General features: G+C 30.6%; 2 protein-coding genes across 2 annotated transcripts; both read right to left on the bottom strand.

Annotated features, from left to right (window-relative positions):
• Positions 1-3,159: 3,159 nt before the first annotated feature.
• Positions 3,160-7,116, bottom strand: LOC110654375 (protein ALTERED PHOSPHATE STARVATION RESPONSE 1). Its single transcript, XM_021810337.2, has 4 exons — positions 5,913-7,116; positions 5,621-5,820; positions 5,002-5,225; positions 3,160-4,493 (listed from the first exon to the last, which is right to left on the bottom strand). The coding sequence occupies exons 1-4, from the start codon at positions 6,850-6,852 to the stop codon at positions 3,743-3,745; spliced, it is 2,115 nt and encodes a 704-aa protein (XP_021666029.2). The 5' UTR covers positions 6,853-7,116; the 3' UTR covers positions 3,160-3,742.
• An 8,903-nt stretch (positions 7,117-16,019) lies between these two features.
• Positions 16,020-17,135, bottom strand: LOC110654312 (uncharacterized). The gene has a single exon (XM_021810246.2). The coding sequence runs from the start codon at positions 17,034-17,036 to the stop codon at positions 16,131-16,133; it is 906 nt and encodes a 301-aa protein (XP_021665938.1). The 5' UTR covers positions 17,037-17,135; the 3' UTR covers positions 16,020-16,130.
• Positions 17,136-17,615: the final 480 nt, after the last annotated feature.

Below are 17,615 nucleotides of genomic sequence, written 5' to 3'. Positions count from 1 at the left end.
TATTATAAAATTTTTATTAAAAATTTAGAGAGATAAAAAATGTAGTTTACATAAAAAGTTATAAAAATAAAATATATAGATTTGACTTATTTATACTTAGTATGTATTATTTTTTATATTAATAATTTAATATTTTTTATTTTAATTTTTTAAGATTAATTAATACTTATTATTATTATTATAATTATGACCAACTTATAATAATTTAATTGAAATGACCATAGAAAATATTTTACTATTATAAAAATTGAATTTGAATTTTGTTATTGCTTTTTAATTAAATAATATTTAATTATAAATTAAATTTTATTTAAATAATTTTCTTTCGTTTTATCGATATATAGTATGACATATGAGATATTTAATACACATTAAATACTTTTTTCTCACTAAATATTTTCATGTTATCTAAATACTCTTAAATTTTTTATTATTTGTACTATTTTTTTATTATTATTTTAAAGTTATTAGTTATAATTTTCAAATTTTACTTATTTAATATATTTAATTAGTATTTATTTAATTATTAAATTTTTATAAATTTATTATTTAATATTTCTTAAATTTTTGAATATTTTTTTTATTACAATTATATATTAAGTAACTAGCATTTTGATTATCCATATTTTATTATCATTAAATTTCAAAAGAATTATTTTTAAATTTTAATTAAATATTTATATTTTTATGCATAAATTACATCTTTACTATATTTTTATATAGAAGTAGAATGTCAAATATAAATTGTAAATATAATTGTATCGAAAATTTAACTATAAATAATGATGATTAAAAATAATTAAAATTACAATATTAAAATTATGAAATCTATTTTTTAAAAATAATATGTATTTTTAATATTTATTATATTAATAAAAAATAAAGATATTTTAAATTTTTTTATATTATAAATTTATATAAAGTGATAGTAATTTTTATTAACGAATTATTTTATAAAAATATGTGAGATTAATAAAAAAATTTTATTTTTAAAAAATAATATAATAAAATGTTATTTTTAATTAATAATAATATTTTATTTTTTCATCATTATTAAAATTAAATAATTTAATTCTTTATTAGTAATTTAATTTTTTATTATATTAATAACCAAAAATATTATATTTATATAATTTTAAAATAATATTATTTTTTTATTTTTAGTAATTTATAAAAAATATTAATTTACATAAATTATGAAAAAAATATAAAAATTTCATAAAAATTATATTTTGTTTTGAATAAAATATTTTTATTATATAAAATGAAATAATCATGAAAATTACTGTTAATATATGTATAAAAAGAATTAAATATATATTTTAATTAATTATTTTATAAATTAATTACAAATTTATTATTATAACTAATAAAAATTTATTTAAATTAAATTAAATAAAAAAAATTTTAATTTAAAATTGATTCAATAATAATAATTTATTTTATTTAAAATATAATTAAAAATTAAATTTAAATATAAAAAATTATAAATTATTTATGTATAACATTAACATTTTACTAGTTTAACAATACTGTTTTTTTTTTTCCGAAAACGAAAAAATCAATTATTTATAAAAATAAATATCAAAAAATCAAGTTTTATTAAAAATTATTATTTAAGAAACAATGTCTATGCACCCACTCAAGTCCATGGATTGATATTGATGTGTCATCTGTCTCGTCAGCTGCCGTGAGCTACAGGAAAAATCACACAAAAAATCCTCAAATAAAATAGAATTCATGTTGTTATTACTAAAAAAACAAAAAGAAAATAATTATAATATAAATAATTGCTGGTTTGGATGGAGTCAAGGGATGCCCACAATAGCGTTGCGTAAGCGTAACCTCGCTAACTACGACCTGGTGTTCAAGTTATCATGCAATTGTAATAGAGCGTTAAAAACGGCTAAGTTACTCCCACGCGTAGGTTAAGGGTTTTTGTCTTTTCTTTCTTTGGTCTTTGGGATTTTCACTTTGATGTTTGGGCTCTTCAACAACAATTAGTTAAAGAGTAATTAAATTATTTAATCATTTTGCCAAAAAAAAAATTATTTATTTATTTATATTTTTATTTTATAATATAATTTTATTATAGTTAAATATAAATAATTTTTAATTTAAATAATCATAAAAAATTCTTAATTTTATAGCTTCCTATGAAATTATTGATCTTGGGCTGTCGACCCGTTGGTCCAAGGTCTCTGAAGCTTAAAACGTGTCGAATCATCGTTTGAGCTAAATTTCCCATGTCATCGAGTATCAACAAGCATCAATTCTTTTTCAAATTTTCTTATTAATATTCACTTTCAGTTAATTATTAATTATGAGGAATCTTGATAATATTCAAGATAATATTCATGAATTAATATATACATACATCAACAATTGATGTGGGAATTAAAAGGCTTAGCTTCAATTGATATGCCCACTAATTCACAGATTTTATTAAATTAGAATCATATTAAAAATTAAGTCTCACCTTTTAGAATTTATTTTATTCTTTCAAAAATACACATCCACAAAAATATAAAATTTATTATACCAATACTTGCTCATTGACAATTGCTTATCAGGAGATTTGTGATACAGAGTATTTGAAAGGAAAGAAGACTCTAAAAAAATTGTGTTATTTAACCACTAATTTTTCCGAAATAGAAAGAAATAGCAAAAAGAAAATAAACGAAAAATCTATAATAATTAGAATTAGCTAACTAAATTCAAAAATTAGCTAATTAATTAAATTATAATCAGCTTAAATCTGCAAATGATTCAAGTTTTATTCCCTTAAATTCTTTTCTATCAGTTTCCCCAACAGAAAGTTTAAAAATAGATGGCATTTCATTACCTTAGATTTTTTTTTTTTCAAAGTAAAGTTTAGGGATAGAGGGTATCTCATTCCAAAGTAAGAAACCTTACATTTATTAAAGTTTACAGCAGAGTGTACTAATCACCCACTCACCCACTTATAAAGAACTCCAACAATATTTAGTGAATTTAAACTTAAAATTGAGTATATTAAGAATTGAATTCTTAGTTATTTGGCCTATTCTTCATGGGCTCATTACCTTATAATTTTAACGGATGTTTAGAAGTTTTCCAGGTAAATGTAAATATTTAAAATAGATATATATCTTGAATGAGACCAACGCTTTCTCCAACCATATGGTTAAAAAGAATTATATATATTTTCTGTTTGCATTAAAAAAAATAACAATAAGAAAAACAACTATCACGTATGATCATATAATTCCTTGGTACATATGAGCTAACTGGAACACTAATTTAAATAATCCAATGAGAAAGCTGAAAATTCCGGTGAGAGTGATATATACCTGACAAATTACGGGCAGCTGATGACAAATCTGCAAACCATCGAAATGTCAAAAGGAAATTGGAATGAAGCATACCCCAGTGGCCGTGTGCTTTCTTTCACTTGCATTTCCTCATTCAATAAAACACTCCAAAAGTAGGAGGTTTTCTGATTTTGAACCCCTCATTTCATTTCTTCTCTCCCAATAACCTTGGCAACTCTAAAACAGCTCATGATTACCAGGATGTTTTGCACGTCTGCAGCTCTGCTTCATATTATTACAGACAGTAAAACTCGCAAAAGATGGGGACTATTAATGGAAAAAAGAAAAAAAAAAAAAAAAACTGAGCCTCGTGTTGCTGCATCAGCTAAGAATTGCTTCAGGAAAATCCTTGTTAAATCATGCTCATACGAGTACCCAAATGCACAATTTTAAGGATCTTCTGGCTTCCCTCCTCGAGTAAGACTGCATTCTTCAACATGCACATGAAGTTCCTTATAAACTTGCACACTGTTGGCGGAGAATTTCTCTATGGCGACGAATATTTGTTTCAGATTAGATTGAAGACTACTCCTGTTGGTCATCTCACTCTGACGCACAGCCCCTCCAAGGAAAGGGGTGCCTCTTGCATCCCCACTGGCTAGAAACATCTTCTTCCCTTGAGCTTGCATTACCTTTTGCATCCTCTTCTCCTCTCTCTCTAGGATCTTTATTCTTTTCTCCAAATCTTTGTCTGCTGTCAGTCTTTGCTGCAAGTATATATAATGCCTTTCTACTAATTGATTTATACTCATGAAAAATCCGTACATGGAGTTAATCACTTCCATCTCTGAGACTAAACCCAAGTCATGTGACCACTGGTTAAAGAGCGCAAACACAGGAGGCACCCCTGCCTTACCAGAAGAGAATGGTTCCGTTTCATCAGGCATTTCTTCAGGTTCGTGTGGAAGACATTTTAGAAGCCATCCATTCAAGGCCTTGACATAGCCTTTCTGGGCACTGATCCAATTGGAAAAGCTCAGATTACAGTTCTGAATTTCAATCTTCAGTTGTATTCCTGCTTCCAAATGAATTTCACTGAACTTTCCATTGGATAAAATGGCATCTAAACCTCTAGTTTCCACAACTGCTTGGGATTGACTCCTGTGGCATTCTAGCATGGCTTTCCACATTTCAAGTAACCTATAACAACAAAGATTGAAGTTAACAGCTCTAATTATATGTTCATAAGCGAGAAATAGCCAGCAAGTAAACTTAATCCAAGCAGTTGTTGCAGACAAGCAGTCCCAGGAATCCGAAACTGTTAAATATTACTAGCATCTTCCGCCAGTTCTGATGGGTCGTAGCTGTGAACAGTTCGAGTTTTACAATTTCTAGACCTTCATTGGTACGTTAAAACTAAAAAGAAAAATAAATCTATTTGGTCTTCTATTATGCTCAATTTTGGTACTGAAATTATATAAAATACAAAAAATAAAAGCAAGTGCATCATTCCCTATCATGTCATAAATGGGACCCACCTATAAAACTGGAAGAAGTGTACAGTATAAATGTGAGAGAAGGGTGCCATTATTTGTGACTATGGTAAAAAAAAAAAGAAAGAATACGGTATAACCTATCTCCATGAGTGGAATAAATAAGCAGACAGTAAATCAGTGGCTTTAGTTGTATGAACATGAATGAGACATACTTTTGAATCAGTTCACCAATTAGTGGCCACAACTCTTCATCCCTTAGCTTATTGATAGCAATCGATGTTCTGTCAATAACTTGAATTGCAACTTTGATTTTAGTAGATAATGCCCTGACTAAAGTTCGTGCAGAATCAACTTCTTTTGCGTCTTCACCTTTCATGCCAATATTTTTCATCTGCCTATAGGTCCTTGAAATCATAACACGCAATTTTTCCTCAGCCTGCATTAATTACAATGAAATGAACACACCATTATCACCCGTAAAAATAACATAAGAAATCACTTCTTGACAAGTTCAAAAATAAAGCACAGTTAATCCAGAATCCTCATAATTGAAAAGAAATTTTCTAGCTATTGTTGTTTTACAGAAAATAATAATGCATATTAAAGTTAAGCCAACAAGAACGTGAACATAACAAGGAATGAGGAAAGCTGTCGATTGCTTTAGTTATAAAAAGAAATGCAAATTAATTAAGTTTGTATCTGAAAAGCAGTTGCCTGTTTCTACCAGTTAACCAGCATGCATTCCAAGAAAGAGAAGGGAAAAAAAAGTAAAGCAAGCAACGTACGAAGAGCTACTGAGATTAAAACTTCTCGGAAAAGAGTAAAGCGTACCTTGACTTCATCATATAGTTTCTTCTCCCACATGCATAGCTTCTTGAGAGTGGAAGACAAATTCAATGAAATCACAGCCAAATCTTCATCAAAGCCCAGACCAAGAGAGCCAATCTTCTCTGTAGACGAGGACTCGGTATTTTTAGAAGGTATCACAAGGAAGGATGGGGTCAACGCATGCAGCATCTTGGAAGGAACTCCTATAGGAACAAAGAACAATCAGATTTACTTTGAACAACATCTGAAAACAGAGAAAACAAGAAAATCGATGCTCAAAAATGGAGAAATTCACCTTGATAGATAGAATTCTTGCGATGGTAGCGGAATTTTCCTGTATCAAGGATCTTTAATACTTGATTTCCTGAATCTGAAGCTCTCTCGAAGAGAGCCTCCAGTTCCCTCATAACCTCAGGGATGCTTTGATTCTTCGACTCGGCCGAATCTTTCTTCTCTTTCTCCGATACAACATTCGTATGCACCACATGAACCTCATACAGCTTCACATCACCGCTTTGTACCGTCATTTTGGTTTTACTTGGTTTCTGCTGTCCCGCCAAATTCACGGAATCTCCACTAATTTTATTCTCTAGTTTATCTTTAAGCTCATGAATCCCTTCTTTATCCTTAATCGGTAATTCATAGCTCTCATATGTATCGAAGACATTCAAGAACTCCCAAGTGGAGCCACTGGGAGGAGGAGGCGAGGGTGTTTTCCAAGCAGAACCACCGTCTGGAGAGGATACACTGTAAGGAGATTCACGAGAATGAAACAGGCTGCCATTATTTGCGCAATGATGGAACTTATTATGGTCACTATAAGAATATGAATCTGATATGGATGGAGTCGGGGTTTGGCGGTCAAAATAATTGGGGTGAATTCGGTGAAGAAGATCAAAATCTGTGTCCTTAAATTCATCGTCCTCTGAATCAGAAGGAAAATCGAGGTGCGGCTCAGAGTTTGAACTCGAGGGATGGTGATCAGGTGAAGGAGAAGACTTGGAGGGATTAGGCCTAGTGGCAAGGGAATCACAGTTGGAGTGATTATTAGTACCAAGGTTTTGATCAAAGAAACGGCAGAGAGAGGGGCCAAGAGCCTTGAGGGATTGCATGTAGGCGACATGAGCATCGGCAAGGGCATAGCTTTGATAGAGCGCTTCGTCGAGGAACTTGCAGCGGTCGTGACAAAGGGACACCACCGGGAGATGGTCAATTCTGGAGGTGGAGCAACCCATCAAGTAACCGTTAATTCAAGAAACGCTGAACAAGACAAGCACAATGTAGTAGTAGGAGCGAAGAGAGAATTAACAGAGAAATGAATATAATGTGCAGTTAATTTGGTATGAGTTGTGCAGAAATTTGGAATTAAGGAAGGAAGAAAGAGAGACAAAAAAGGCAGAAGTGTACTATGGTGAGCTTTCACGGACTCTCACTCTCGGAGCGGTGGGTGGCGGGATAGGCATATAACGTCTCTTTAGTTTTTTTCACAACACCAGCACAAGTATACTATTTTTGTTTACACTGTTTTTATTTTTTCTTTTATTTTGTTTACTTTAAAGATTTTTAAAAATAATGAAGATATTAAATTACCATGAACATTGGAAGCAATTTCTAAATAATCACAATTTCACAAGCTTGAGTTAGATGAAGGGATAATTTTATCAATGAGCATAATAGTCTGGTGATTAATTTAGTAAGACAATTTTATTTCATCTCTATTCAACTCTTTGCACTAATATGATAAATAAATATTATTTTTATTTTGGAGTGTAATGAGAGGAGACAACGACTTATATATTAAATTAAAAAAAGAGCGATAATTTTGGAAGCAAGTATTTAAAATTAAAACCTAAAAAAGGAGGAAAATGTTAATTACATTGGCAGACCCAGCAATATAATTAGTTAGGTGGTGGCACCTTGTTATTATTGTTGCATATTTCTGTCTGCATTAGTCCTATATTACCACCTTTATATTTGTTGATTGATATGATAGGATGTAGTTGTATGCAAATTAAATCCTTTTGGGTTTAATTTTAAATTAAATGTCTTTACCCCTTTTGAAAATGGAATGTATAACGTTCAATTCAATCTCTGAATTCTCAAACAAAACAAATATGTGAATGTCCTTTCAATTTTGCTTATATGCCACTAAAAAAGCCAGTAAGCCACACATCATGGAGGATTTGACAAAGCTAAAAGGAAGATTTTGCTTTCAAACCAAAAAATGATTATAATACTAATCATAATTTGGTAGTTTGTTTTATTTTTATGGATGAATGATGATCAACAAAAGTTCAACTCTTTAATTATACTGATTGAGCCAAAATGTGAAAAGCCAAAAAGATAAAGCATATCTCCTGGAGGGAATGCATTTCAGCTTTGTAATTCTTTCTGCCCAGTTGGTGTATGCATGGCTGCTAATCATGCCCAAGATCCGGTTACGCTCAAGAATTGGATTGGTCTAATTCGAAATTAAATTAGATCAAAATTAAATTATATTGGCTGCATATAAATCAATTTTAAATTTGATTGAAATTGAACAGTTCAGTTTTAAGGATTATGACGGGGACCATCTGGTCCCCTTCAATCATAGAAATGCAACTGTCAATTCTAACCTTGCATGTGGCTTTCAGCAAGCCATGCTGAATAGGCAAGAAATTACAGAGGGTTAAAAAGCATTTAAGAAAATGAGAAGATGGTGAATTTGAATCTGACACTATCTTAAAAAGAGATTGAAGTGGAATTCCAACTCATTAGGGCTTTGTCTGTATTGTGTTTTCCTTTTTGGTATGTGTTTTTGAGGACGTAGAAGAGAAGCCATGTCTTCCCATTCTAAACCTTTGTCCTAATTCCTAGGAAAGGCAATACTTTTAACTAGTGGCATATACGTATGCAGCAGGAAAGTGTTTTTTGATATCATAATTCACATCCCATTATTATATTTTAGGTGTTCTTGCAACTTTGCTACGAGCTACTGCATGGCAAAAGCCTCTCTGCCCAACTTCCTGCACGCTGGCTGGTTGCAGCCCATTTACTTTTGTGCTAGGCGTTGAGCAATAGGAGCAAAGGGGCTTGAGTAACGTTTGATACAGTATTGAGACAAATACAAAAGCCAAAAGGAGAAACCATTGTACATCTTGCAACGGTCCGATTCGAAAGGGTCAAGTACCTAGGTTGTTTGCCTTTGGGTAATATTCAGGGACCAGAATTTTGAAAGTTTGGTTTGTTGTGTTGAAAGCAACTTTGCTCACTTGGGAACCAATAATTAGAGATGGCAATTTGATAATAATCCACATGAGATAGGGGTAATGTACCCTTACATGATTTTAAATACTCTTTTTTTGTTTAATTAACTATTAGATAATTTAGGCTTGACCCATTTTTTAAAAATGATATTAAAGTCTCCTGATTAATATTTGGACTTTCAATATACTGTATGCTCTCATCTTTGATTTTTTGCTATAATGTTAAAAAATAAGTTTTGAAATTATGTTAATAAAATACAATTTAGAAAATTTATTTTGTAGTTTTAAAATTTTTATAATTAAAATATATTAAATTAAAATTTAAAAATTATTAATAAATTCTTTTAAGATAACATTTTTCTTAACAACAATTTAAGTAATCACTTCATGCATGTGTCCGTTAGGCAAAAGAAACTGACCGGTAATTTATTCCAGGGAAAAGGGAAAATAAAAATCCCTTCTTTCATTATATTTATGCAACCAACTTTTTTTTTTTTTCATTCAACCACTTAATCAAATAATAAATTAAAAAAAAAAAGAAAGCGTAAAATAATATTATTTAAAAAAAAAATGAACTTTTTCCCATAGTTATATACAGAGAGAGACAATAAATTGAACAGACAACATTGGATACCTTTGTTTCTTAAGGGAAAAATTGTCTCTTTTTTTTTTGTTTCATTATTACATTTTCAACAAACCAATTAAGATTAATTACCTAAAAAATTAAGAATATTGCTAATATAAATTTGATTTTAAATGAAAATAAATAAAATAATTTTTATATTAAATATTTATAATTATACTCATATATTTATTATATATATTTTACTTAATTTTATATAAAATATAAATATTTAATTTAATATTTATTAAATTTATTTTTATATGAGATTTGTTCATATTAAAAACACCCTACAACTAAACCGAATGATCACATGGACATAGTAACAAAACAAGTTAAAAAGTGCACTTACGAAAGGGATAAGAACAAACAAAATACATTAGATTAATGGACCCCAACATTGGTCCTTTTAATTATGAAGAATCAATTATTTGGGTACTGCAAAACTCTTAATCATGCTCTAATCTCTATTCTTAATTAATTAAGCCATCATGGAGGCATAAGATGGCAATTTGTTAATACAATAACGGTATCAAGCTCAAATTGAGTTAACTCAAATGAGTGAAGAAAGTAATTTTAGCTAAAAGTTTATCAAATGCTCTAAGTTTTTTTTTATAGTTTTAACTTTATTAACCATTTCAATGATTTATGGGATAAATTTTAACAATCATTCCTAAACTTATCTAGTTATAATATTACAGCTCCTCAACTTAAAAATGTAATATAAAACCCTATCAACTTTTGTATTTTATACAGTAAAATCCCTTTAACCTCTAATTACCGATTTTTCAATTAGACGCTGACCAGAATAGTTTCAGTATAGAGTTTAGTCAGTATTTATCTTTTCTCTCTTTCAAGCTATATGTAAATTGAATCATTATCCTCTCTATGGACAGAATAATTTTTTACGTGTAGAGATAATAAATTTAACATTGCATAAGAAATGAGAGAGAAATATTGATAAAATACCATTTGGGAGCTGTTCACATCAGTTTCTAACTGGAAAATCAATAATTGAAAGTCATAAGTATTTTACTGTATAAAATTTAAAAGTTTAAGAAGTTTTATATTACATTTTAAAATTAAAGAACTGTAGTGTTACAACTATATAAATTCAGAGATAGTTATTAAAATTTATCCATGATTTATGAGTCATTTAAGCCATCTGAGCCTTATAAACCATTTAACTATTTACTTTTTAAAATTTAAATTACATCATCTTTTTTTTATTTAATTTTAAGAAGTAATTAATTCCATTGTTTTAGAATTGAAATAAACTACCCAATTAGAACGATTTAATTGGAAATCAAAATTTAATTCAGCTTAATTTTAAGAAGCAATTAATTCTATTATTTTAAAATTAAATTAAACCAGCCAATCAGACTGGTTTAATCAAAAATTAAAATTTAATTTGGTTCGATTTTATTAATAATTGAAAACCATGCCAGCTGAAAAATATTTGCAAAATAAGGTGGGATTTAGTGGGTTAGATCCCACAACTTTAGTTCTCTTATGTGGGAAAGGAACCACCTAAACTACTACAATGTTCAGTTAATCTTTTACATATACATATATATATATATATATATCTCATGCCGTCTTTCAAAACTAACAACTTAGTTTTTAATTGTATATAATTTTTTATGATTTGGACTTTTTACTTTTTCTTTACCTTTTTTTAATTTCTTCTCTACTATTAATATTAATGTATGTCTGCATTATTGACTAGTTATTAATATATAGTGAATGCATTTTATGCTTATCTTTAATATTTTACTTCCATTTTATTTATAAAATAAATTTTTTTCCATTATTTAAATTATTTATATTAATTTAAAATAATTAAAAATTATTAATCTATAATTATTACAAAGAAAATTGAAAATTCTTAATTTTATCCATTTATAATTTAAATAATTAATGATTTTAATAATATGATATATTAATACATTAACTTGAATTATTAATTTTTTTATATATTGTTAATTTTATAATATTTATTTTATAATATACCTGTTAAATTCTGATTCAACTCTGATTAATTCTTAAACCCTTAACCCTTTATTTTCATCGATTTAATGACCAAGTTGGATTTGAAAATCTTAATTAATTTCAATATACACCAAACTGGCCAGTTGAGCTGAATTAATCAAAATTCGGACCACTCGTCAGTTTGATCTGGTTAAAAATCACAAGTCTTTTTCATTTGAAAAAAAGTAGCTTTTTTTTTTAATAGGTGTCGAACCCTCAACTTATGGGAGAAAATAAAAGAACATTTTCTATAACACCCTTAATTTTTAAATTTATTAATTTGTGAGTAATATTGATATTTTATTTTAATTAAAATTTGAAAAATTATTTGAGATTTTTCTGGTTTTAGAAATCTGGTTCGATTTTTCGAAAATATAAAACTTTGATGATTTTTAAAAATTAATTTAAAGACCAAGTGACAAAACTTAAAATATATTTGGAGTCTACGAATTTTTTTGAGTTTTCTAGAATTTTTTTGAAATTTTTGGGCCTCGTTTTCGGTCTCAAGGTAGAGTGAAAATTCAAAATTTTGTATCCTGAATCGAACTGAACGAATCGAACTGAATCGGATCGGACCGGCCTCCCCCCTTCTTTTCTTCTCTTCCTTGCGCGTCCCGACCCTCCTTCCTCTCTCTCCCGTTTTCTCCCTCCTCCCTCCTCCCCAGGCCGGCCAGCCGCCACCCCAGCCTCCCCACCTCGCCGGCGCGCCGCCTCACCCTTCCCTTCTCGCCGGACGCTTCCTGGAATGCCAGAAAAACGCGCGCGAAGCCACGCGACAAGCAGCGCGATGCCTCGCCTTTCCAGCCAAAATCTGGCTAATCCGGCTACCGATTGGGTCGGGTCTTGTGTCAAACACCATCTACACTTCGAGAGCTTTCCATAGACACCAAGAACACCAAAATCCATGGAGCAGTTTGCCCAATTTTTGTCTAGGAAGTTTTAGCCCATTTCAATTTTTGGGCTAGATTCCTCGCAAACCGTGAACCCCACGAGAAAACTGAGAGTACCAGAGCGCTTCACTCGTCGAGAGCTTCACGGCATTATAAATTTCGAAATTTTATGACACCATTTTTCGATGGGTCCCACGAAACTTCGTAATATTTTTTCAAGCATTAAATGAGCTTAGAAAATTCCATAAAAATTATATACTAACCCCCGTGTTGTGAGCTTCGTGTAGGTACCTTCAATTCGCTGAAATTCAACGGTTGCTCAGGTCTATGAAATTCTGGCTAGACAGACCGGCTACCGAAAAAGTCTTAGAATTAGATCGAGGTTTTGGCTACCCCACCATTGTCAGACATCCCGAGCACGTTTCCAGAGTCGGAATCAGCATAGGTAAACCCGAACCTTGCTTTTTTGTGATTTTCTAGTGCTTGAATTGGATTAAAAATTCATAAAATATTCGTGGTAGCTCAAAAAATTATGATTCTTTTTGTATTAGCATAGAAATATTGCTAAGGACCGCGGGGCAAAGTTTTAGAATTTTTAGAACTCATTTGGGTAGTTTTTGCAAGAGTGTTAAATTATGAGGATTAAACTGTAATTTTACATGTTGTGATTGATGACTGTTTGGATGGGCCCAGGAGGGGTTATGTGATGTGGTTGAGTTGTGGATATATGGTTTGTGGATAGAGAAGTGTGTTTTAAGCCTTTTTGCAAGTTGGGTAGGTCCTAGGTATAGGGGAGACTCTGCTGGATTTTCGGCACGACTTAGGACGTATTTGGTCTTTTCTTGGTTTGTATTGAGTCAATTGTATTAAATAATTATAATAAAATTGTCAGGTGAGCCGGGACAGCCTTCCTCCTCTGCTCAGCCGCCACAGTGACTTCGGTTGAGTCTGTGAGTAAAATATTAATTTTAATTGTAATTTCTATATTATTATATGTTCAAGCATGCCCATGCATCACTTATATGTATATATCTATGTAGTTAAACTCTAGGCACATTTTATGTTACTTTCATAATTGTTAAAGTGCCATGGATGTTGTTGTGTTAATTTAGAGCAGTGTGCGTAAGTTGGCGTGCGTGTGGTGTGGTGTTGATTATGGACAAGACGAGTAGACATGGCTTGAGATCGTCGCTGGGACCCGGTCCTTTGGGGTAGACACAGTTTGAGTTCTTCGCTGGACCCTAATTTGGTTTATTAAGCGAAAGTCCGAGCTTGAGTTCTTCGCTGGCACAATTTGGATTAAGAGGGCTGTATAGGGGATCAGCTCCCATATATGTATTGTTTGACATTATCGGGTGTGTGAGTGCTCCAAATTACCTTTTTACTGTTATGATGTGAAAATATTACCGATGTTGCATTTCACTCTACAGGGTGCATTAGCTTTAGATAGTTATAGAAATTATGGTTAAAATTGATATTTTACTCTTTGAGTCGAACATTCACTCCTATTAATTATTTTTCAGGCTACAGGAGGATTATTGTTGTGGTTAACCTGCTTTTCTTCTTCGCAGGTCATTTATTTATGTTTGTGTAATTATGTTAACTCCTAAAATTTCCGTATGTGTTAAAAATATTTATTTGATTTGGGTCTGTAATATAATTTGCCATGTTGGACCTGTAAACTTATTAAATGCATGTATGTTGAATTGGATGAGGGAGCTGAGCTCTCATTTGACTTTATGTTATTATGAGTATGTGGAGGGTGAGCTGAGCTCCCCAATTGATTATATAGTGTGTTTACAAGTCGGGTGAGTCAAAAATTCCCCGTTGAAAGGTCCATTTTATGATCGGACTCTGTCCGGTTAAATTCTTGAAATTAGGCCCAAATGGGCCTTAGAGTTGGGTTGATGAATAGTTAGGCTTACTACGGGCCTCGGAGACTTTAGGTTAGCCCAGGTCCTAGTGCCGGTCTGGCCCATAGGTTTGGTTGTAACATTTTCACTTAGTCAATATGTGCCTTTTGGCATTTACGGCATAGATAATTTATTTTAATACTATTTTAAATTATTTAAGTAGTTTCTTATTCAAATTTCATTGATATTAAAATGATTATTTTAATTTTTACTCTAAATATTTATTTTATTATAAGTTAAATTATTTGTAAAATATATTAACCTATTAATTATAATAATACATTATTATTGTTTTTAAAATATTATTAATCCATATATTAATATTTATCCAATAGTATACTGGTTAAATCCTGATGTATCTGCAATTGAATTTTAAACTCTTAATTCTCTTTTTTATCGATTCAATGACTGAATCATATTTGAAAATTTTAATGTTAACTCATATTGAACTCATTTGACCATAACGTTAATTTCCTTACTTGCAGAACCCTATTTCTCTTCCTCTTCCTTCGTCAATAACACCAAGTATATTAAGTGTTCAAGTCAAGTTCAAGTTTTGTATGTTTGATATCTGTTACTCAAACTAGTTTATATAAATAATTAATTAAATATAAAATATATTTTTTATAATATTATTTATAAATTTTTATATATTATATTTTAAATAAATAAAATTTAATTTGAAATCTATATCATAAAGTATAAGAGGAGAGAGATAAGATGGCTCAATTTGAGTTATTTATCAATACTCTTTGTTAATAATCCACGTGAAATAGGGGTAATGCACCCCTTATATGATTTTTAGACACGCTCTTTTTTTGAATTTATTGTTAGGTAAGTTAGACTTATCCCATTTTTTAAAGATGATATTAAACCCTCCCAATCAATATTTGGGCTTTTCATATATTTTACTCTCCCATGTCTTATTTTTTGCTATAATATTAAAAAGTTAGGTTTAGAATTATGTTAATAAAATAAAATTAAAAAAATTTATTTTACAGTTTTAAAATTTTTATAATTAAAACACATTAAATTAAAATATAAAAATTGTTAATAAATTTTTTTAAGATAACATTTTTCTTAACAACAATTTAAGTAATCACTTCATGCATGTGAACATTAGGCAAAAGAAACTGACTGGTAATTTATTCCAGGGAAAAGGGAAAAAAAAATCCCTTCTTTCATTATATTTATTCAACCAATTTTTTTTTCTTTTTTCATTCAACTACTTAAGCAAATAATAAATTAAAAAAAAACATAAAATAATATTATTTTAAAAACAAAAGGAGAAAAAAAAAACCTTTTTCCCATAGTTATACAGAGAGAGAGAGAGAGAGAGAGAGAGAGAGAGAATAAATTGAACATAATTAAGCCATCATGGAGGCATAAGATTGGCACATTTAAGGTTATGAGGCAACCACTTCTTTTTTGTTCTCTTTATGTTGGCATTGAAAAATAAAGTCAAGTCAAACTATGAACAACTCAACCCTATTGTTTAGATTCTATTATCCCTATACAAATGAAATATGTGAATCACGCAAAATGATATTTGATGGTTAAAATTAGACAGCTGTATACATATGCAGAATTATATATATTATTGAGCTATCGGACTAATGACATAACTAATCATGAGCACAGTGATTATTTAGAATTATATAAACAAGGTACTGATTTCAAAATATTAATTGGAGGATATAGTGAAGTTTCAAATATGAACACTATACAGTAGTATTGGATATGTGTTAATTTGTGGACACTGAATAAAATATGAAATATTTTCCATTGGAGAAACACAGTGCTACATTCCCTCTACCGTGTGAGAGTGTTGAGTAATGAAACTCTAGTGTTAATCAAGCTACGGAACACTTGCTCCCCTCTACCTCCGATGCCACCAATACAGCCTTCCAAATCTTGCATCCTCTTGAGAACCATTCTCACCTCTTCATCTCCCTTCTTTCTTAACCCGCACAAGCTCTCTGCATTAACTTGCTGCAATTCTTGAATTCCTTCCTCCATCTTCGCTTTCTTTGCCCTTTTAGGCAATCTCATCATCGCTCCCATCCAAGAAGATTTTTTCGAAGCAAATGACAAAGAGATTCCATTGAAAAGGGCAACTGAAACTGATGCTGTCACTTCAATAACATCTCCAATGACGCTAGCCAATTCAGCATCAGTTATAGACAGTTTATCGAATCCAGGAACTGAGCATCTTGAGATATCTCGAATTGTGTAGGCGAGTTTAGACATCTCTTTAGCCATTTTCTTGCGGGATTTAATGTACGAAGCAATCTTGGAATCGTCTCTCTTTCTTGTAGCAACCTGAGCAGCAAGCTGCTCTTCTTTGAGAGCCAAAACCGATGTTTGGAATATCCCATAAACATCAACAAATCGGAGAAAATCTTCAAGAAGGTTCTCAACCCATGTGGGCTGGCAGCGAAGGGATTCTTGGGTTTGAGGGAGGTGGAGGATATCATCAAGAGAATCATGAACCTCTTTAAGGCGGGTCAATCCATCGCAGAGCCAAGAGGAGGTTCGGTTATCAGATTTGGAAGACCAAATTCTGAGCTCGGAGATCCCATTCCTGAGCCGGGAAATTAAAGGGTGTGATCTGCAGGGAAGACTGATGGATCTGATGTGGTGAGGGAGGGATGGTTTTGGCGGGCGATTGGGAATTTGATTAGGAAATGAAAGAGAACGCTTGAATACGCCTACCATTTTCAGTACAAGGAGAGTGTTTCAGGATTTGAAGGTAAAAAGTTTTTGGCGAGGAAGAAAGGAACAGAGAACGAAGATATATATAGAGGAGGGAAGGGGATGAGTTCCATCCAGCTGAGCTGTTTAGTTAACCAGACCAACCGTTTCAACTGGAGAGGGGACACACGTAGTGTAGGCACGCTGGCTCCTTTGATCGTGGGACCTACTTTAACGTCTTACTCTGCGTTCTTCTGCATGTTATTGCCCCATTTGGGCCGGTCTGACATTGAGATTCTCAATAAACAAGCATTTTTTTTTAAATATTAATAAAAATTATTATGAACAAACTATATTATTATTTAATTAAAATTTTATAATTAAAACATATAAATTTAATTATAAATTAATTTTTAATACTTTTAATTAATATATTTTTAAAAAATACTTTTTAAATTTTAGTAGCAACCAAATAAACTCTAAGAGTCTGTATTATATAAAATAAAATTGAATATTTTTAAAATTTTTAAAAATCAAATTAAAATTTTAAATAAATCAATTTAATTGATTTTTTGATTTAAATTGAATTTAACTCACACCTAA

The sequence above is a fragment of the Hevea brasiliensis genome, chromosome 12 (genome assembly GCF_030052815.1).
Source record: "Hevea brasiliensis isolate MT/VB/25A 57/8 chromosome 12, ASM3005281v1, whole genome shotgun sequence".
Taxonomy (NCBI): Eukaryota; Viridiplantae; Streptophyta; class Magnoliopsida; order Malpighiales; family Euphorbiaceae; genus Hevea; species Hevea brasiliensis.
This window is presented reverse-complemented; position numbering and strand designations above follow the sequence as displayed.

Coding starts and splice junctions, on each gene's coding strand:
- LOC110654375 (XM_021810337.2), bottom strand. CDS start 6,852: ATGGGTTGCTCCACCTCCAGAATTGACCATCTCCCGGTGGTGTCCCTT. Junction 5,226..5,620: donor AACTATATGATGAAGTCAAG/GTACGCTTTACT, acceptor TAATTAATGCAG/GCTGAGGAAAAATTGCGTGT. Junction 4,494..5,001: donor ATTGGTGAACTGATTCAAAA/GTATGTCTCATT, acceptor TTGTTGTTATAG/GTTACTTGAAATGTGGAAAG.
- LOC110654312 (XM_021810246.2), bottom strand. CDS start 17,036: ATGGTAGGCGTATTCAAGCGTTCTCTTTCATTTCCTAATCAAATTCCC.